This window comes from Chenopodium album, chromosome 21 (genome assembly GCF_948465745.1).
Source record: "Chenopodium album chromosome 21, dcCheAlbu1.1, whole genome shotgun sequence".
Taxonomy (NCBI): domain Eukaryota; kingdom Viridiplantae; phylum Streptophyta; class Magnoliopsida; order Caryophyllales; family Amaranthaceae; genus Chenopodium; species Chenopodium album.
Genome location: NC_137854.1, coordinates 15472130 through 15495078, shown reverse-complemented (window position 1 = coordinate 15495078; position 22949 = coordinate 15472130). Strand labels below are relative to the sequence as shown.

Sequence of the window (22949 nt, the reverse complement as noted above, 5' to 3'; positions counted from 1 at the left end):
ACATTACTTAAGGTAGGTTAAATGAATAGTGCTAAGAGTATAAATAAAGCAAGTATTTAAAAAGGAGGGAGTATCACAAAGTTTCATACGAAGTATGTTGCTGGCCACACCGTGTGGGCCGTGGGTGGGGTTACTCAGTCGATCAGCAATACTCGATAAGGGGTTATTCAATTAGTGTTATGGTGTATGACAGCGAGCCACAAAAAAAACATTCCTTTGTGTAAATTATTTTGATTAATTTATCCGTTTACATACTTTAATATCTTGATTATCTTCCTCAAAAGTCAAAACCCCGTATTATATATTTAGTCCAAAAATCAGACTTGTATCTCCTTTTGTTTCCCTCCGCCGTCCACAGTTCCACTCTCCTATCCAAAACCCACCACAAACCACCATTAATGGCGGCCATTACCATCACCACAGCTTCAACAACACTAGCAATCTCAACCCTTAACCTCACTCGCCCATCATTCCTCTCCATTAACCGCACCTACCTTCACTCTCTCTCTCCTCGTCTTCGCATTTCACTCACTTCCTTCCCTTCTTCCATCGAAGACAATCCGCCATTGTTGTCCTCCTCCAAGCTTTCCCCACCATGGATTCTCCACGCACTTCCCACGACGCGCTCATTTCAATCGGTTGCGGAAGGTGGGACGCAGAAGAAGGCGGTTGGGGTGAAGACGACGAAGAAGAAGATGGTTGAAGAGCCTCGTTATTCGAAAGCTGCTCGTAGGTTTTACAATGAGAAGTTTGGGGAGAAGCCTCAGCGTCTTGCTAAGGTACTTGCTGCTGCTGGAGGTGAGAGAATTTTATTTCTTTCAAATGTGAATTTGTTTACTGTATAATTTGTTTGATTATAATTAATTGTGCTTTGGATTAACATGTTGAAATTCGTGTTAATTATGATTGATTATTTATTTCATGAGAACTGCTGTACTTAGGCTAATTACTTAAAATTGGGGGAAATTGATTGAAAAAGTTGAATTAAATTAAATTTGGGCGTAGTTATATAAATGGTTGAAATCCCAGATGATAACTCTTAAAGATATTGGATTGTTGGATATATAATGTGGCTGTGATAGTTGATTTTGTCGACCCTTTCAACGAACATGAACCTGTTTTTGGGAATTGGGTAGTCTTTTTCGTATTATTGTTGTTTGTTCTAAATAGAGAGAATCATGCTAGCATAACTTACAAAGTGCTAGAATAAAGCTCCATGGTCTTAGTTTTTGCTCTAAGAGTTTCTGTCTAAGGCTCTAAGCCAATGTATTTTTGGTATGTGGTTGACATGGGTTTGTGTCCGAGCGTTTAAAATTCAGCTATTTCTCCATGTTTTGGTTTAAATTGAAGTGTCCAATTGTTCATACCTATATGGGGTAATTCACATTGGTACCAAAAGAGAACTGGAGAGTTTGAGAACAATGCTTTTAATACCTACTAATGCTGATATGTATGGCAGGATCAAGCAGCTATTGCTATAGTGAAGGTTAATTTTAAGGAGGGTAGATAATGAATTTAGATATCTAAAATACAAGAACCATCGCCCTCATCTAAACACCAAACCACATCCGACTACTATCACCCCACCCTCACATCCAAACCACCACCGTACCACACTAAGCTACCACCATAAAAATGGGCTTTTCTATTTTCAAGAACAGGAGACAGAAGATTAAGAAATCAAACCACCATCAAGCAAATGTAATTTTTCAGATCTAATTTTCTTCCTCGCTCTTTTTGCCTTTACATTTCTTTCTCTAAGACAACAAAGATGGCAATGGTGTGTGCGATAACGGCGACAATTGGAGGCGGGACTTAGAGACTTAGAGTGTTGGTGGGTGGGTTATGGATGTAGTGGTTGAGGAAGGAAAAGGGTTAAGGAGAGAGATACTAGAGTCTTGGTTTTTAAAAGTGCGCCTCGAGCACGCCTAGGCGCGCCTCGCTCCCAAGCGAAATGGGCTTTAGCTAGGCAAGGCTCACTAACCTATGGAAGGCGTGCACCTCGTGCGCCTCAAAGCGCCTTTGGTAAGGTGCGCCTTTGTGCCTCAAGGAAAATAACTAAGATTTAAGTTATAAATTGAAGAATGGTGGACATTATTTCAAATTCAGACTACCTTAGCTTTACATATATCATTATCTAATTTATCATGAATCTTTTTAATTCGTATTAAGCACAATCAAAGTAAAAAATAATTTGAAATAAATATATAAATACATGCGCCTTGCATACAAAAGGCGCGTACCTTCGCCTTGCGCCTCGTGCCTAGGCTGCAAGGACCATTTGCGCCTTGGTGCGCCTTGCACCTTTTAAAACTAAGACTAGAGTTGAGGGTAAAGATGGTTGTGGTGGTGGTGGTATGGTGACTGGGGTGGTCATTCGGCAAGGAAGGAAAGGGTGGTTTGATAGGTCCGGGCGGCGCTTTTGGTGGTGGTTCGTTAGACAAGGTTGATTTGGTGGTGGTTCGGTATATCGGAGTGGTGCTTTCTGTGGTGGTTCAATAAGGGTGATGGTTTCAGTGGTGGTTCAATAAGGGTGGTGGCGGCTTAGTAGGATGAATGGTATTGGGTTCTGGCGATGGTGGTTTTGGGTTGGGCTGATTATTTAGAGATTTGTTCATTAGGATGGGTATGAGGTTGGTTAATTGTGGGTGATTTGTGATTATAAAAAAGAGTTTCCTGTCAAGTATTGTGACACTTTCTTTTTAGAAATGTTAGTCATCTAAATAAAACTGGAGGAAGTATTAGTTAAGCTTAAAAAGTTAGATTTAGCAAAATCATTGAATAGAACATAGTATTCACTAAAACACCATCTTTATACGTACAAAGTTTTCATGTGAGACACAGCAAACGCGTTTTGAGATAATCTACTCCCATTTCAATCAAAGACCCTGCACATGTCCCACCACGCACTTCAATTATCAGTTTCATTGACTTCTCATTATTGTGACTAAGATCTAGGGTCAAATTGTCTTCTTGCTTTAAGAAGCTAGCATAATATGGTGCCTGTGTGCTAATGAGCTGCTGGCTAGCTAACCGAGATAGGTGATTTTCTGGGTAAAGTAATTTTTAATTACTGCTGCCACTTCTCTTCATTGAGTTATTATAACTATAGTTTTTAGCTTTCATTGTTTGAAATCACTTGTATGGATCTGCTTCACTGTCTTTGCATCGCTTGAATTTTTGTGGTCAAACTACCAATCACGCGGTTTATGAATAGGTAGTATATAAAAATATACTTCATCTGTTTTACTAAAATTGCAATGGTTCTTATTTCATGCTCGCCAATGCACTATTTCAATATATTTAATTTCTAAAAAGTTTAAATTATAAAATTTGATATTATTAAAAAATAACTCAAGGTGAATCTGACAAGATCCCACGTGACTATATCTTTACGTAGCCATTAATGGTAAAAGTTAGTTAAAGTGGAGTGAAATTGTGCATAAGTCAAAGTGTTGCAATTTTAGTGAAACGGAGAAAGTATAAAGACCAGAAGCAAAATATAGCATTGAAGTCACTGTAATTTATGCAGGGAAACATAGTATGAAGTCACTCTACATTTCAGTAGTATGCAGGGTATCCACTGACTTCTGTGTTACCTTATAATAGCAACAGCTGCAACACTTTTATGGGGATCATTTGATGCAAATTACAGTATAACACAACATACCATGCGGTATCTTATCCAAGGAATTGGGTTTTTGGAAATTTATGCATTGGCTTTGTGAGTTGTGATTGATTTTGGTTGTTTGCTACTTTGCTAGACTGGCCATCATGTCGTGGAGGTATTTTTTTATTTTATTTTTTTCCCTCTGATTATATGAGATTGACAGGTTATGGGTGTCATTGGATGATCTTTTTGTGCCTTGGTTCTGCTTATATTGGTTACTGATTGTGTTTAAAGGAAAATATTCTCAGATTTTCCTGAATACAGCTGAATTAGGTCATGATAGTTATTCCCACAATTTTCCACATTATATACTTTGCTGCACCTACCTGAATTAGTTCAATCTCAATGCAGACCCAACAGAGGCTTTATGTTGCATTGTGATAAGATAAGATAAGATTGTAGGTCTTTTTGAGTCTCAATTTGCAGCCAACAAAGTTGAAATCTAATCTTATATATAGGCTGTTATCAGGATATGAGGTAAATGTAGTTAGATTGAATAATAGATTAAAAAATTACAGAGAAGAAAAAATTAATGTGAGTGGGGGGAAGTTGTCATTTTAGGGTAGAATGAATTACAGGAATTTTGTTCTACTGCCAATTGCTAGGCGGTGGCATATGTCTTATGTTTGTTCTAAGTTTGCATCTCTCTTCTTAGTGGCATCAAGGAGAAGCAGTGAGGAGCTCATATTTCAGGGAAAGGTGACTGTCAACGGTTCTGTCTGTGATACACCTCAGGTTAACTGCTCTTTACACTAAAAAAAAAAACCTGTTTGTTATGCTTTATAAGTTACTGCTTTTAATTTTTTGCTAGGGTGTCTGAATATCTTGTGTCACTGATTTGACTTGCTTCTTCCATGGTTATTGTTTCACTTTCCATCCGTGATTTGTTTTGTTGAATTTGCAATTTTAACTAACTAGTGGTGATGCACAGACAAAAGTTGATCCTGCCAAGGATATTATTTATGTCAAGGGAAGCCGCCTACCTAAAAAGTTGCCATCAAAGGTTTATCTTGCACTGAACAAACCTAAAGGGTCAGACACTCATCAACTCTATTCCATTCTCAAAGTTGTGAATAAAGAAAGAAAAAAGTCTTACTGCCTTGTGCATGTCTTCTGTCAGAGTTCTTCTCAACTTAGTACCCCGAAATAATTTACATTCCTGCTAAATATGATTATATCATTGCAGATACATATGCTCTTCTGGTGAGAAAGAGTCCAAGTCTATTTTATCCTTGTGTGATGATTTTCTGAAGAGTTGGGTATGCGCACTGTTGTCTCCAATCTTAAGCCCCTCAAATTTCTCTGTTTGTGATATCTGTTTTTGAAATTTTGTCATGTTTCAAATGCATATTATCTCTTTTATTAATTATTAACGTCAATCAATATATATTCTTTTAGGACAAAAAGAATCCTGGAGAGCCAAAGCCACGGCTTTTTACTGTTGGACGCCTAGATGTTGCAACTACTGGACTAATTATTATAACCAATGATGGTAATTGCTGTGCTTTGTATAGCTTTCAGTTTGTAAAATATTAAGTATGACCTCGAATCTAGTAGATTTTGTTATAGCTATTTGCTTTTTTATCCAGGTGACTTTGCTCAAAGAGTATCACATCCATCTTCTAATTTAACAAAGGAGTAAGTAGTTCTTTTATTATAACTCTCCATTTGGAAGTTAACATTTGATCTTTTAGATTTCCAATTTTTAAAGATGATTAGTTTGTGTTATGAGTTTGTATGTAGAAGCATCAGAAATCTGAATTAACTTTATTTTCAATTTTTGATGCATCATTTTTTATCCCACTTAGTTATTTACATTGAACTCAAATTGGCACTGGGTTACTAGCAACTTATGCTGTCTGTGAAGCAGTAGCAGGCTAGAAGCTTATTATGCTTTTTCGAACATAAAATCGTGCTGTTTATTCAAGCAGCAAATACATTATACTGTGTAATTTTTCTTCAAATACTTTAAAAAGATCATTTAAAGAGCAATGGACTGAAAGTACATACCTGATGAAGTTCTGTGTATATAGCAAAAGGCAGATAGACACACCATGGAAATTCCCCAATTTTTTAGAACGCTCATTTATAACAAAGGCAAAATGAACTCAAAACACTTACCTTATGAATTCTTATATTTATAGCATAAAACACCATCCCCTCTTAGTGTTCTAATTTGATTACTTGCACTTTCATGCATATCCTTGATAATTCACATACTCATAGGATTTGCCTTTGCCTTTAACACCTATACATCATTTTTCTTGGTACTTGGTTATAGCATTGTAGCCATCAATCCCTCATAGGCCTATGTGAAATTTCTTTTGTATATTGCTATGTAACATCCTAGCTCATTGGTTGAGTTCCCCTCTACAAATTTCATCATCTGATTTTGACAATTATCCGTACTTCATTCAAGCTGACATCCATTATATTTAGTAGCTTGTGTTGTTATTTGAGACACTTTCTAGGATGTCTTCCCAAAGAAAGATGTAACCAGTTGGAGTCGTAATTGTGCTATTCTTGAAAGCTATGCATCTCTTACTCTTCACTTTACCTCAAGTAATCATGTTGGATCATTGACACTCAGACATGGATTCGTCAATTTAACACTTCATTTTGGGCCAAATCACTAAGATTTTTCACAAAATAGCCAAGTTGGACACTTGGACATGTACCAATGTCAAACACGGCTACCAGAGTCCGAGCATCATAGCTTGAAAGGGACTATGTTTTCTAACTTAGCTATCTCTTTGATTTTCTAAATTATCTTGAATATTGTGAAGTTAGAAAATATAGTCCCTTTCAAGATAGAGCATCACAAGAGTGACCATTGAAGTCAAATTCACTTCGCGATAACTGCAACATAATCCATGATCCGCATCATTTTCTTAATCTAAGCACTGCGTGGCTGTTCCAGTGATCGCGACCAAAACCATATTTTCAAACCATGGCCTTAATCTTCCAAAGCTTGCATCTATTGATACTCTAGGCTTGGTGCTTGTCACATGGTCTTTTGAATGCATGCTATACTGATATCGTGCCTCTATTCTGTCTTAGTTATTATCTTTTCTCCAAATCCTTATATATTTACAAAATTAAGAAATTTTTTTTATCTGTGAGAACATGATTTGATTTGTTGGTGGCTTGTGGTGAATTCTGGTACTTATAATTTAACTGAATCATCACTCATCACAACACTGCTGTATTGCAAAGTATATTCTATGTAATTTATGAATGGTGATAGAATTTTCTTTGCATTTGAAGATATATTGCCACTGTTAATGGTGAAGTTCATAAACGACACTTAGTGGCCATTATCCAAGGAACAACCATTGATGGTGTGCATTGTACGCCTGAATATGTAGAACTCTTGCCTCGACAGCCAGATATTCTCAGATCTCGTCTGCGTATTGTGGTAAGCATCACGGTATTGTACATAATTGTGTTGGTAAATTGCAATGGACTAATTACTTTATAAAATTTTCAATCCTAAGATAAGATTAATAAATTCTGGTATTATTCTCAGTTTCTTTAGTTTAATTGTTCTATGTCATATCTCTATGTAATTCTTTGAGGGTAGTAATTTTTAGCTTCATATTTTGATAAAAGAAATTTTATCGAATTTTTTAATGAAAAACAAAGGTGCGTTAGTCATTCTGAAGACAGTAAAGAGAAGTCCCACACTGTTTGGATTGTGTGGAAACTGGTAGATTCTGGAATTATGTTCAACGATTAAAACTAAAGGCTAAACAAGTGTGCTCTTTGTGTAAACCTCCTTCCTTTTCCTTCAAACTTGCACATTGCTAATTTACAGATGCGACAAAGCATAGGGTGAGCACTCCTATCTTGATGATTTTAAACAGCTGGCTTCAAATAGTAGTTACCATCTCACAGTATTCATGAAAATAACATTCTTCAGCTTTTTTATTCTGAGCACACATGTTTGAGGAGACTCACCTATTTGATGCTGGATCTAAGTTTGCCATAGTTTTGGAGCCTCTACAAACAAACTGACCACACAAAGGGCTTATGCTCTTTGGGACATTTTTTCTTGTGGTTTAAATGGTACCGGTTGGATGTAATGTATAGGTGGTAAATCCATAAATCTGTATAGAAAGATAATTCATGCTTTATACTGCTTTTGTAGACAAGCTGGATGGATCTCATTACTATTGGTTGAGCAAAGTCAATTAATGCTCTTGTGTCTTGTAAATCTGGAAAGCAGTAAATATGTAATATTGTCTTTTTTAATTTTGTGTCTGAATGAAACAGATGATGTCAGATTTAACTCACTTTAAAATATAAAGAAATTTTGGGTGTGTGTGTGAATGTGTGTGTGTGTGTGTGTTTTTTTCTATGCTTTGACTATTGGAGCTGAGGGGACTGTTATTGATACAATAATTTTTCCCCAAGCTTCTGTTTTGGTACTTATGGAGTATAATCATTTGATGCTTTCATTGCTTTGTGTCTAGTTGGGTAACTGAGCATCTGACAGCTTACTGCCATTGTTATATTGATAGGTTAATGAGGGAAGAAACCACGAGGTTCGAGAACTGGTGAAAAAAGCTGGACTTGAGGTTATTTTCCTCTTTTTGGCTTGATAGTAAACATTTGTTATTTGTATTTCCTTCTTCAAGTCACTAAAGCTGCGCCTTACAGATTATACTTTGTTATGAGACATATATACAAAATACTGAACTTTTTTTGGCACTTTCCCCTTTTCAGTCTCATCTTCCCCAATTCTTAAAGCCATATTATCAAATTTCCCTGGATTCTCTGCTTCAGTCTTATCTCCCCAGTACTTAAAGCCAATTTATCAAATTTCCATGGACTTATTACTACAATTCATCTTCCATAGACTTTATATACATGCAAGAAAAATCATTAGTTATTATTCTCAATATTTATCCAGATTTTGAATATTTGAGTTATACTTGGTAGAGAGTTGATTAAACTTTCTCCCTAGAATTAAAACTCAAAATAGTATAATATCTATCATGGATGCAACTGTTGGTTGCCATTATTCTCTATTAATTCTTCTACTTTGTCGAATTTTGACTTTTTTTTTTGTTTCTTTATTACTACGTATCATTATTATTTAAGATTTAGAAGAGATTTTTTTATTTTTTTGGTTGTTTAGACTGTTCTTGATTGAGGCTCCTCTCAATTGGAAATTAAGTTAAACAGAGCCTAAATGAAATTTAAAAATATATTTCCAACCTTCTCAATCCAAAAACGCTGCCTCTATCAGCATTTTCTTATATAGCAGGCTGGATGCTAACCGCTAGTTACCAAACACCCGCATGAGGTGTAGGATCTGGCCAAACCTTTGATATGGAGCCAAACCGCTAACTTTGGGACAATCTGATGTTTACCAAGCCAACATATTAAAACAAAGGGATAACGTTGTAGGTTAGCTTCACTTCATTAGCATGAATATTTATTGTACTATTTGGATGATAAGCTGAGGTTTGCACATTTTGCATTGAAAAATTTACAATTGTAGTATAATTATGCAGGAATATTTTGATGGCTCATCATGTAAAAGTACTTTGATGGCGAAAATGATGGTCAATGTCTATTCTCTAGGAAAACAAATTAAAAAAGTTCCCTTCTCAATAAGTTTTCATATTGCCTCCATTTAGAAATGGTAGCATCTGATTTTATTATGTATGTGTGTGACACATGCATCAATTTCAACTAATTTCCCTTCCTTTCTCATACAGATCCATTCCCTAAAGCGTGTACGTATTGGTGGTTTCAAGCTTTCCTCTGACCTTGGGTAATTTAATAATCTTTATTTTTTCTTGTTTCCGCTTGTCTAGATATTTTGATTAAGTTCCACATTCTGGAGGATAACCTTATGTATCTTTATGTTCATGTGGTCATGTTTTAGTTGTGCTTAATACATCTCAATCATTGTAAAATGTGGCTGAGTGCATTATTTATATAAAATGCCCCTTCAATGCATAGTATTTAGCATTTGCATGTTTATTCAACTGTTAAGAGAATAGTGTGTGTGTGTGTGTTTGTTTTTTTTTTTTTTTTTTTTTTTTTTGTTTGGGGGGGGGGGGGGGGATAGAGGGGAATAATTAGTTTGCTATATTAACATCCCTTGTAACACCTTATCTCTTTATAGTAGCTAGTGGGAGGATGATCACGGGACAAATGATCTTGGATTTATAGAGACCAGATTGTTATGCTGATGTAAAATGATCATGTGCGAAACCAAGCTAACACTTAAGATAGACAAGACTCCTTCCAATCCTAAATGTTTACTCCATATACCCTATTGGGATGTCCCTATAAAAGCATTACACCAAATCCACTAAAACATTTTGATTGCAATTGGGTGCGATTGGGAGGTATGTCTTATAATTTATAAGGATGCCAAAAATTATTTTCATTAAATGCAACATACTTGTAGAAACCAAGCTAACACTTAAGATAGACAAGACTCCTTCCAATCCTAAATGTTTACTCCATATACCCTACTGGGATGTCCCTATAAAGTAAAAACTAATTTTCACTATGGCTAATTATTTTTCTGAAATATCAGTGTCCAAATCTAGCCACTAACTATTTTTCCCTCTCTCATTAGAAAGCATTACACCAAATCCCCGAAGGCACAATAAGGGATACGGTGTAAAATCTAACATTAAATTTTTGGTGAATGAGTACCAGTAGATTTGAAGTGTGATTTAGCTCTATTAATTAAGAAATATAAATTCTAGTAAGTTATAAAGCTGTTAATGGAATCTGTTTCAAATGCCACTTGGAAAAAACATCAAACCCTGACTGTGGTTGCTATTTTTGGTCATTGGGTCCAGTGGAGTAGTTGACTGGACTACATTACTAGCCTTTGCAATAGCCTTGAAAATCAGAAGTTTTCTATTAGGGGAATAAGGATATATGTGGATACCTAACTTGTACTAAGTTTAGGAAAGAAAAAGTAGTTCAGTAGTTTTTGTATTTTTCTGTTAATGCAAGTTTAAATATGAGTAACTTTGAAAATATTAGCAAACCTCGGATTGATGTATTGATTGTGCATGCCAAGTGAATTTGGTATGTCTGTAAAGTTTGGATCCTTTAGCATGGTTTCTTAAGTGTTTGGCCTTCAGATAATGTAGCAGTCATCCTAATCTCTTTAGCCTTCAGATAATGTAGCGTTAGTATTAGGTATTTGTATAGCTGCACTTGCCCTTTTCTAGTAAATGGAATTTAGATGCACTTCTATATTTATTTACTTAATAACAGTGATGCTTGATGAATGCATCATACTTCATTCATTCCTTAAATAGTGCAACATGGGAAGAGTGCACAAGATTTTAGGTATTGGGAAAAAAAGGGAGCAAAAAACTTGTCTATGTGATTGCAAACATGAACTACAGCAAGTATTAACAAATAGTGTATTGGGTACTTTTAGTGAAAAGGAGAAAGTTGTTTCCTACATGGGTGTTTTGCTATATATGTGAAACTTCCTCAAGGGGTAAATGCTGCAATATTAAAGGAACGGAGGGAGTGTTATTTTTATTTTTTCACCGAAAAGCAGGTAGATGTCTTTGGCATGTTTATTATGATGCTTTGCATAGAGTAGAAACTGTGTTTAAATTACTCTGTTTATAATAAAATAGATATGTGATGTTCTTAGTTTGTTGTCTATTGTAGGCTTGGTAAATATGTTGAACTGAAAGAAAACGATCTCAAAGCTTTGGGATGGAAAAAGTAAATTTCTGAAGACTTCTTTTGCCAACTTGGCTTACCAATGAGCAGCTTCTGCACGCCTGATCAGAATTGTGATGTCTTATCAGCAAAGGATGACACTACATTTTGGAGCCTCCATGAATATGTTGCTGTAATTTTTTACATGCTGAGGCCTGTTCATGTGGAGATGTGAGAAGCTAGTTACCCAAAATGAAAGATGTGCAGTCAAAGCAGGTATTCTAGAAAAGTATGCTCTGTAAGATAGATGGTTTATGCACAATCAAATGCTATTGAATCACAAATCAAGATGGAATCGAGATGAAGAATGTTGATCAATGTCTTCTCTGTAAAGTTAATGAGTGAAGAACATTTATAATTGTTTATTGCAGTAATATTTGCTAGAATTGTGTATACCAATTTTGTTAGTGATTAAGATGTAAGAACTCTTGAACTGAGTATATGGAACAAATTTGACCCTAATAATCTAGTGTATTGCTCAGAGAAGATGCTTTATGATTGAAATCCTTGCTTTGTGCTGCAGGTTTAGTGAGCTGGCAGTTACCTGTGTCTCAACTTTTGTTCAAATAAATGTTGCTTTTACATGCGAAAAAAGACCAGTTAAGATTTGTACAACACTTGCTCTTGAAAGTTGAAAGAAATAAATTTTTCTCATTGCGATTTAGGGCGCATGTTTAGGTCTCTTGCTAACCTGCTCCCAACAATCATACGGGAAGAAGATATCAATGGCATGGTTGGTTCAACTTCAGTAGTAGGTCAATAATCTTCATGACATGCTCAAGCCATAGATAATTGGCAAATATTGATAGATTAGAATCTCTGCATCCAAGTGCTATCCCTGTAGATTCTGAGGTAATGCGAGCAATTATTGAATGTCATGAGAGCATTATGTGACAGCCTGATGGGGGTAGAGCAACTTGATGATACAGTAAGGCACCAAATACAGGAGGAACAAGTGTTGGGCAACAAATTTACAGCAGCAAACTCTAAGTATCAGTAATGCTTTTGAGCTCTAGCAAATGGAGCAAGGATGAAGTGATACATCATATTGTTCAGATCGTCACTGGTGCTAATCATGCAGCTAATGGAATAACTCTTGATTTCCCCCTCTATGATTAAAAGTCACAAGTCAGTGGCGCAATCAGACAAAGTAGAAGTTGATATATTGTCTGAACAATGAGCTACCGCAATGGTGTTTTATTGGGGTAGCGCTAAGATTTGTTGCAAGTGTTAAATTCTGTGAGAAGGTTCTTATATATCCCATTGCCGCATGTTTATGATTGTGAAGCTTGGTTATCAAATTTTAATTTCCATGAGGTTTTTAGAGTTATTCCATTGTGGATTATTCTGAGAATACTGCCATTTGCAGAGAATGTACTCAAATGGACATCACTAAACCTAACCCAAATGGAAAGTTGATGATTAATAAGCAAAATGGAAACATGAGAATAGACAGTACAGCTATTTCTTACATGTGACAGATGATGATGCAAAAATGGGTGCCAAAGAAGGTGTTCGCTACGATCATGTAAGGTAACTTGAAAAGCAAGAATGCATTTCTATATTCTCCAATTGAGTATGAAAAAAAGGATAGTCCTAGAACTCAAGGCCTTGCATCATCCATCACATTATCATATCACATCCTGCCATCGAAGTGGAAGAGGGGTGGAGGGCGCTATCTATCTAGAAGGAGGAATAACAAGCAAATCGAGCAACCTGGTACTCATATGCTAGTAAACATCAATGATCAAGTGTACCAGCAAGATGATTTAGTAGGAGACAGATTTGGCCAGCAGCACTCGCATAGCAATATAGCATAGTAATTGTTTGCTCTTGGAATACCCACTGTAAAGTAGGAGAACTAAAACAATCTCTTGTGTTAGATAAAGTAGATTAGGAACTCTTTAATACGTTTTTAATGATCCTTCAAAAAAAGAAAAAAATGTTTTTATGAGGGCCCATAAGTCTTTTTTAGTTCTAAGTCTGGGATAGAAATGTAACTTTCTATATTTGGTCTGAATAGCCGTTAACTTAACGTAGCTTTGATGGTAACCACCCCTCAATATGGTCTTGGTAATTGTTTGGTTAGCGTTACGAAACGGTCCTATCCATAAATGTGGTGAAAGTTATTCTTTGTTAAAAAAATATTTCTACATCAACTTCGTCCCCGTCAAACAGCGTGAAAAATCTGTACACGTCTGCTGTTAGACTTTGAATCTTGTTGTTGTTTAAGCTCTTAATACTAGAGCTTGTAGATCTCAAAGCGTCCCCCTAGAGACCCTCCAAAAGATACACTTGTCGTCAGACCTGCTTCTGAGCACTTTGACTTGATCGATCCTCGCAAGCCTTGACCGACCCTCGCTCTCACTCTTGCTCATCCATAGACAAGAATGAACCCCAAGACACCTTCTCAATCGTGTTGCTACTAACCTCGTAACACTTAAGACTCTTGGCTTGCACCCTCATTGCAACTGCCGCACGGCTTCGAGCCAAACTTTTCGAACCGTAACAGTTAATATGACATAATAACCAAAAATCCTTCCATCTTCTCTCTAAAATAGAGAGCTTCTCACTCTACAAATAGAGCTACCCTCAAGGGTGTTTTTGTAAAGGTGGTTGCTCGGAAACTCCACCTTACTTTTCTCTTAACAGTCATCATTATTGTTTTGGGTAAGTTGTGCCTAAGGGTAATTACCGGCCTACTTATTCTCCCTGGGCTGCCATCTGTCATCTCCTATTGGCACCACTAGGAAAGGCCAATCGCTTTGCAGGAGTATAATCATTTTCTTGTTAACGGATTAAGATACTACACCATTTTCTGTTAATTTCATGCTCCTACTGTTAAGTTTTTATGTTTACTTCAAATTAAGTGCATTAACGGTGTTTATTACTAACGGATTTCAAATCTAAGGATTATTGGGTTTCTAAATCCACCAATTAATTACGGCGGTAAGACACATTAGCCAAAGCTAATCTGCATGCCACTGTCGCCACCTTCGAGACAGGAATTTGAAACGCCTCCTTGGTATGGTGGCTGTTATAAATAGTAGCAGAATTTGCACAACCACCTCAACGCTTCCTGTCTATTTTCACAACTCCATTCAGAATTCTCTTCCACTTGCTCACTCAAAATGGCCGAAAGATTCAATCAAACTAGAAATATCAACAGGTCAGCAGCATTGGCTGAACTTGCACCTTATAGAGTGGATGGGAGTAGGGCGTTTTGGCAAAAATGTGTGTATGGTTACCTTTTGGATTATCGTACCTTGAGTCCTACATCTATTCGTGATTTCATTAATTCTAGATGGAGTACAAGGGGTTACATTGATGTTTATAAGATGAATGATTTATATGTTTTCAAATGTTCAAATGATGAAGATAAAAGAGATCTTCTGGCTAAAACTAAGGCCTGCTTTGATGGTGCACTCATGGTTTTCGCGCCATGGTGGCCTAATCAGGTGCCTCATGTTGTAAGATTCAGGAAAGCTAAGTTCTGGGTAAGAATTTGCGGGCTCCCCTGCGAATATCTTAACTCCCATATGGCTGTCACAGTTGGTGAGCTACTTGGGATGCCCTTCCAGATAGAATTTGAGCCGCAATTTGTTCCAAGAAATGACTATCTGCGAATTGAAGTGCTTCTCAACCTAGGGGAGCCACTTATACCAGGCTTCTTTCTTAAATTAGATGATGATGCGGTAATCTGGATTCAATTAAGGTATGAAAACTTATTTAAATATTGTGTAAGGTGTGGTAGGATTGGTCATAAACATACGAGGTGTAGGAGGCATGAAGATCTCATTCAGCAAGATATTGATCATATCATGATGCAATATCAATCAAGAGGTATACCAACTCTTGAATCGGAGGATGGTTTCTCGATGTTTAACATAGACATGCGAGCTACTCCGGCCTCTGAACGTACGATTACCCCTAGAGAAACTTTTGGTGATGACCAAGCTCCTCCCTCACCAACGTTTAGAGCCTCGGATATCATGGTGGATTTCGATTTAGGAATACAAAATGGGGGGAGAATTGTTGTTCCTGGGACTAGGATCAACAATAGGGAGCTCCTTTCAATGGTCCTGTGGTTGATCTTGGAGTAGCCCCACCGCAACATAACCAGCAAAACCCTATGGAAGGTGTGGAGATGCCAGAACAGGGCAATCCGCAAGAATTAGCAGGGGATACAGGGGCTAGGCAAGGTGAACATGGGAATGATTCACAAGGTCAAGGGAGAGAAATGGGAGCAGATCCATACTCGAACGCGGCAGCAGCAGCGACTGGAGATATTCCAAATCAAGCAGAAAATCCCAACTTGCAGAATAACAGGGGAATGCAGAATGGAGTGCCTAGGTATGGTCCAGATATTGAAAATATCAGGTTTGATCTACTAATGAGCTCTGCTATTCAGTCACGAGTGGAATTAAATGAGGAGATAGCTGCTAGGAGGATTGATAATGCAGGCTATAACCAACGATTCTTTATTGAATTTGATAATCAAAATCATCCAAGAGCAGTGGAAATACGAGAACCTGATTCTCCTACCTACGATCCTATGGATTTCCAAGGGGATGAAGAGAATGATGAATTTCAAATTGGTGAAATTCCAGAGGAGCCGATGAGTCCTTGGGTGGGGGAGCAGCAAGTCGACATAGCTGAAGAAGACCAACTTGAGGAGAACAGCGTGGAAGCCCTTGCCATTAACAACCAGGTACAAGTTCACCCTAGAATTGAACAGATGGTGGTAGAAGTTGGGGTTACCAAGGATTCTGATTGCCCTGATCCATCAGAAACAATGTCGGATAGTGCAATCATCTTTACGGTTTGGGGTGAAAGGGATAGAAGGGGTAGGAAGATGCAAAACAGGCGATTCAAAAGAGGAAAGGCCAAGAGACGTTTCAAGCAGGAGCATTGCCCTCTAAAACGCAAGGCGATCTCTGATCTGGATCTAGCCTCAATTCAATTTATAGAAGATGTTGATGATGATGTGATGGGCGTTAGAACGGTCGCTCATTCCACACTCAATCAAACACATTTATTAACAAACACCTTACAAACCAAGCGTAATGACAAGTAAGAGTTCGGTCCACAAGGAACGAGATATGGTTGCTAAAGATCTTAACACTTAAGCTAATTCGAAGTCAATGGTGAATTGGGTTTCGTCAAGTAGACAAACAAACTATGGTTCTAAATCAATGGATTAAAGACACTAGGGAATGGAATCCACTTAACCAAGGCAATTAAGCAAACGGGAGTAAAATAGACAAGTTATAGCAAGGACTATATGTAAAATCAACCTCATGCAATAGGAAAACAACTCACACTACTAAACTTAGATTCCTCATTAGTCTAGCAATAGATGATACATAATCAAATTACAATAAGTAATGACATACTCAATTTACACTTCCATGTCAAATTAGGCACATCATGCTATCAAATTCCTAAGTCAAGGGTAGCTAATCCTATCATGAAGAACTAACAAGCAATCTCATATAATTAATTTAATTGCAATACAAACATCAATGTTCCTCCCATATTTGCATAACTAACCCAAAAGGTTGAGCTTCACCCAACCCCTAGCAAGAAGACTACTCACAACTCATATTTATAAACATGCAATCAACAATTAGGGTTCTAACTACTTCAATAATTGGGAGAAAGTGGTTAACGATTGAAATAACTATCATCCAATAACAAATTACCAAGAACTTAAGAAGATTTAAATGACATGCAAAAGCAAATGAAATCAGAAATTAAGTAGAAAAAGGTTGGAGAAATTACTAATTGAAGCTTGAAATTGAATAACAATGGAGGAACTTGTCTTCTACAATGATTGAGATTGAGAATTCCCAACTAATAATTGAATCTAACTAATGATTTGAGAGAATTTATGTTTCTACAACTACAAACTAAAAGGAAGCTCTGAAAACTTGGATCCCCCTTTACAATAGAGTCTAAGGGGGTATTTATATGACCCTCAAATAAAAAGGACGGAGAAAACAAGAGTCGGGATTTTCTGCAGGTGCGCACGGACGTGCCAGGGGTGGCACGGACGTGCAGCCAAGGTGGCACGGACGTGCCACCCTAAGCACGGACGTGCAGATTCGGGCAGTAGCTCAGATTTGGCCAGGCTAACTGCACGACCGTGCAGTTTATGGCACGGACGTGCTGGCTGAGATGCACGGACGTGCTGAATCCTTGCACGTCCGTGCCAAATCGGGCAGTAGCAAAGTTTGACTGAGACTGTCCTGCACGGCCGTGCAGGACATGGCACGTCCGTGCAGGGTCTTCTAGGCCCTTTTCTTCACATTCTCTTCAGTTTTGCTCCTTTGTTACGGCTTCTAAACTTGGTTTGTCATCCATATGCTTCAAATCATCGGTTTTTGGTCCTGAAAACTCAACAAAAACACTAAAAACCCGTGAAGCAAGGGATACACAAAAATTGAATGAAAATAGGATAGAAAGTGAACCAAAATGCTAACATTTCAAGTAAACAAGGTTCAAAAATCACCCTAAAATCGTATCAAATAACAAGTTATCAAATCCCCCCAAGCTAAGTTTTTGCTAGTCCTCGAGCAAAACAAACATGCCAAATTAAGAAGGAAGATTACTTGCTAATGATCAAACCAAGGAGAGAAAACTCAAACACAAATCCGCATGGCAAGAACCATAAACACTTTTAGCACAAGTGAAAGCAATTTAAACCCCTAAGTCGCCTAAGAGGACGAGTTTTTATCTCGTGAGGGTTTCCCTTGAGCTTAACCCACAACTCACACAAACCACACCAACTAACATAGCACATTGTTGTCCTCAAAGTGGTCAAAACACACAAAACCGATATTTTTATTGCCCAAGTCAACTCATCGGGATACAAAACACAAGCAAAACAAGTGAGCAACTTTCAAGAATTACCGTTCATACAAATGTGCACCTAAGTTGGGGGTAGAGAGGCGAACTAAGCAAGGCTGCACTAGGATACTTCGTTATACCTTTTACTAGTTCATTAGAGCACGTCTAGATATTCCAAAGTTGTAAAGCCCTTTTTCGGTTATAAAATCTCAAAATGCAAGTCCACCTCCCAAAATGCACTCCCAAGCCCTTTCAACTACGCTCTAATTCGGGAATTTACACAAGAAACTTCAAAATAGAAAGCGTGTGGGAGGCATCCACAAATTGACCTCTAGAATAGAAAAAGTGAAAATTTTGAGGATTTTGGAGGAGTTTTATTTATTTATTTATTTTCACTTCTCCACTCTCCCCCCCTTTTTTTTTTTTTTTTTTTTTTTTTCATTCATTGCCCTCGCCTCTTTTAACTTTGAGCGGCTCTTTCTTTTATTCGAAACATGTGGCTTATTATGCCACTTATTACACAAGATATGCATAGAACTAATTCCCTAGCAGAGTTTCGTTTCGGGGAGGAAGGGAGACACACCAAGGGCACAAGGGACCGCAATTTGATTCAAACATATCCTACTTTGGGCAAATTAGACAATATCCTATGCTAGACGTGCAATTGAGCATTCATCGGTTTTCATTTCATATACACTAGTGCAATCGAGATTAATAAGCCTCTAAATGACCCCAACTCTTGCACACACCCTTCTAAAAGAACTTTACTCATCACTCAAGAGTCAAGCAAGCAAATTGTATAAGCATCGTCATTTGAGTCTCATCCAAGGGCTATTTTTCGATTTTTTTTTTTTTTTTTTTTTTTTTTTTTTTTTTTTTTGGAGAACGAGTTAGGAGAACTAAACTAAGCAATTAAAAAAAAAAAAAAAGAAAAATAGAACACAACTATACAAATAAATGAAGAGAGGAGAGAAGAAAGGTATTCACACATTAAGAGATTTGGATTTAGGGCGTTGGATTTCAAAGGGAGCAAATTTGGATGTTAAGGGGTCTGGATGTTAGGGGAAGGAACAAACAACATGCAAGGTAATCACCAATCAAACACAAATAAGAACCAATCAACAAAACCAAAGAGAAAGACTCCCCCCCAAGCTATCATACACATTGTCCCCAATGTTAAAACAATAAAAGCACAAGAAAGGGGAAAAAGAGACTAACTCATTGGTTTGGTCCTCCTTGGGAGCTTGAGCCCCCGGGGTACCAATGTCGGTAGGCATTTCGGAACTCACCTAATTCCGACCGAAGTCCTTCGAAGCTTGTCCTCATGTTGTCGTAGGAGGACCTCATATCTTCGTGAGACTTTGTCATAGTCTCGAACCCGGTGGTCATCCGGTTGAACCCTTGGTTCATCATATGCATTTGCTGCTCGAAGGTGAGGGGTGGGTTGCCCTCACCCATGCCTTGACCTTGGTATCCTTGCTGGTACCCTTGTTGGTGATCGTGTTGTTGTTGTTGGAATTGTTGTTGTGGAGGTTGCTGCTGCTCTCCTTGCTCTTGCTCCTCTTCATCGTCTTCATCGCCGGGAGCCCAATCGTGGTCTCTCTCGAAGATCCAGTTGGTCTCGTCGTCGATGAAGGTCCGCTCCGGGTCGGGGAGGTAGGCGTAGGACCGACCACTGACGTGCCACAGGTAGGGGTGTGGCCCCTCGACGTCCTCCACCCACCTCATTGTCCTAAGCGAATGCATATCGATCCGCGTCGCTCCTGGGCAAACCTGCTGATCAGCAAAATCAAGATTAAGAGCAGCAGCAATAACAGTGATCATACCACCTATGGTGATGTTACCGGACCCGGTGGCAACATCCTCTAGGTGGTCTACAAACCAGGACCCTACATCTAGGGCCGAACTACCCATACTCAAGTGCCATAGGAAGTGAAGCTCCCTAGTGGACACTACCCCCGAACTTTCACCTCTAGCGAACGTCGTGTTCGCTATGGTGCGCTGTGACAACCTAAATGCGGGGTGGATAATGGCCGTGGCCTTATCGGTCCTGGGGTTGTAGTTAAAGAGGCCGGTGATCTTCCTCCAAAACTCACCTGCGTTATAGCTACGGGGTGGCCTATCCTTTGCCCCAATGGTTCCGTTCGTAGGCCACCCGAACGCTTGGTTCACCCTATCGATAGTCATGGTATGGGTGGTGTTCATGAGTTGGAAGGTGATACGGCGGGGGTTCCTAGTTGTGTCCCGTTGGACTTGTAGGGTGGAGAGGAATTCAAGAGTTAATCTCTTGTAGGTCAAGGCATGTAAGTCTAGCCAACTACCTAGGCCACATCCCTCGAATAACATTCTAATGTCCTCCCCCACCCCTAGGGACTCGGCAACCTCCTCACTATAGAACTTGGTCGGCCTAATTCTCCTCCTACTATTTCTCAGAAAGTTGTTTGCAAAAGTTTTGTCGTTGAAAATTATTCCCATTGTATCCACTTGTGGTGGACCAACGGGAGGAGGAGGAGAAGGGTTGCGGTACCTAGCGTCCGTGTTTCTAGGTCGATTTCTTCTAGACATGGTGATGTGTTCATTTTATATATATATTTATCCCCGTCCCTTGGTCGTAATTAGTAGTGTTTTTGGCTCCTACGAGCCACTTTTATTACTAATTTGTGTTTTCCAGTGCTTTGGTAGTTTTGCTTGAGTTTTGTAGGAATTTGTGTACTTGGAGCAATTTCCCGGGTTTTTCGAGGAGCATCTACAAGTATTGGAAGACCGCGACCGCTTTCGATAGCCCAAGGCCGATTGGAACCAGATCAAATCGGTGATTAAGGGCTCGGTTATGAAGATTTGAGGACTTGGGCCAAGTTCGGAGGCCCAAGAGTTGGAGATTTCGAAGCCCATGAGCATCGCCCAAGTCCACTCTCTCCGCCCGGAGGCGCGCCCGGTCGGGCGGGCCAAGTCAACATGCGCCCGGTGCACGCGCCCGGCCGGGCGCGAGAGAAGCTTTTGGGGAGAAAAAGGCGGGCCCGGTCGGGCGAGCCCTTGCCCGACCGGGCGCGTGTCGTTCCTCAAAGACAATTAGCTTTCCGCTTTGTTTTGTTTTAGCGTGAACTCTTGCTTAGTATTAATGTAATTTTATTAGGCAAGATTAGGATCTCTCTTATCATTATTATTACTCTAGTTTAGTTTTTTTTCTCTCCCTTCTCTCTACTTAACTTTCTCTCTCTAGATTTTATTTTCTTTCCTTGTTCCTCACACTCTTGTAATTCCGCCGTCTTGGTACGATTTCTCCTTTAATTAATCTCAGTATTTTACTCTTTCCGATTTTCTGTTATGTCTTGGTTAATTATTATGTTTTGTTTAGTTTTGATTATGTCCGAGTAGTTTAATTCTAGGGTTTATGGGGATCCATAATTAATATGAAGGGGTAATTTATTATTATTGATTATTGACTATGCATGATAATTTCTTATTGAATTGTTTTAATTCTTTGCAATTAGATTATGAATCGAGCAGATGTAATTTGATTGTGAATGTTTAGCAATATTGAATTGATGAATCGAGCAGATGTTAATTTGATATTAGAGGCTATTTTCAATAGGAACTTAGATCTAGTAAATTGCGAGAGCCTGTTAGATCTATGTTGGTTAATAAATTGCGAGAGCCTGTTAATCATGTTATTTATGCGATGTTGATTTATTGATTGTTATGTTTTATCCCGGAATATTAATTATTGGTGAACCTATGACCCTAGGCCTTCTTATTATTGACTTTCTCCCTAAACTTAATCTCCGTAGAATAGTTTCACATTAAAAACAACAAATTGGTTACTTTAATAATTTAGACTATATTAATTATTTAGGAGTAGAAAGACCAGTTTCCCTGTGGATTCGACCCTACTTCCCTATCTACTTTAGTTAGAGGATTTAGGTAATACTTTTGATTAGGTGATACGACTTTTACCCTGTCAAAATTTGGCGCCGTTGCCGGGGAAACGGTTTTATTTTTATTTCTAGTTGTTATCAGAGTCTAAATTATTTTTTTCCCCCTTATATTCCTTATGAGTTGAAAATACCCATGCTTACACTACAAGAATTATATGATTTTTATGCAGCACCTGACTACTGTTGTTGTCAACGTCTTTGTCATGAAAATCCTGAATGCCCTTATAGTGAGTTTTTTGTGCGTGCTCCTGATGATTTTAGAGTCTTTCCATTAGCATATGATCATATTCGAAAAAGATTAGTTGCTAATGAAAGTTATTGGAAGGCTCTTGATGAAAAAGTCTATGCACACTATAATAATACGAATGTTATTGAGGATGAAGAACCCGTTATAGAATTTGTGGTTGAAAATTCACTGGTTGACGAATTAGTGATTGAAAAATCATTAGTTGTAGAAACGGTAGTTGAAAATTCCTTTGTTGATGATGAGGTTATTCATGAGGGTAAAATATTCCAATCATTATTGGATGATAAAGACAATGACTACCTCCATATTCGTTTTATTAATTCTAAATTTTTACCGGAGGAAGTAGAAGGTTGTGGTGTATTTTCATCTCACTCTTTTGATTTTTCTTTTTATCTTGAGTTCTCTTTATGTGCTCCTAACCTTTTCTTTGTAGGGATTAATGTGCTTACAATTAAGCCCTATCTAGTGCCTAATGAAATGTTTGCAGGAGCATTTGATAAGTTACTCAAGGCATTGAATT

At 38.1% G+C, this 22949-nt stretch overlaps 1 protein-coding gene across 1 annotated transcript; it reads left to right on the top strand.

Moving 5' to 3' along the window:
• The first annotated feature begins 314 nt into the window (after nucleotides 1–314).
• On the top strand, nucleotides 315–11860 carry LOC145601847 (putative ribosomal large subunit pseudouridine synthase SVR1, chloroplastic). Its single transcript, XM_081657926.1, has 10 exons — nucleotides 315–798; nucleotides 4326–4405; nucleotides 4602–4702; nucleotides 4857–4929; nucleotides 5069–5162; nucleotides 5260–5308; nucleotides 6938–7088; nucleotides 8194–8250; nucleotides 9400–9455; nucleotides 11342–11860. Exons 1-10 carry the CDS (start codon nucleotides 399–401, stop codon nucleotides 11400–11402), a joined length of 1122 nt encoding a protein of 373 aa, XP_081514052.1. The 5' UTR covers nucleotides 315–398; the 3' UTR covers nucleotides 11403–11860.
• The last annotated feature ends 11089 nt before the right edge of the window (nucleotides 11861–22949 follow it).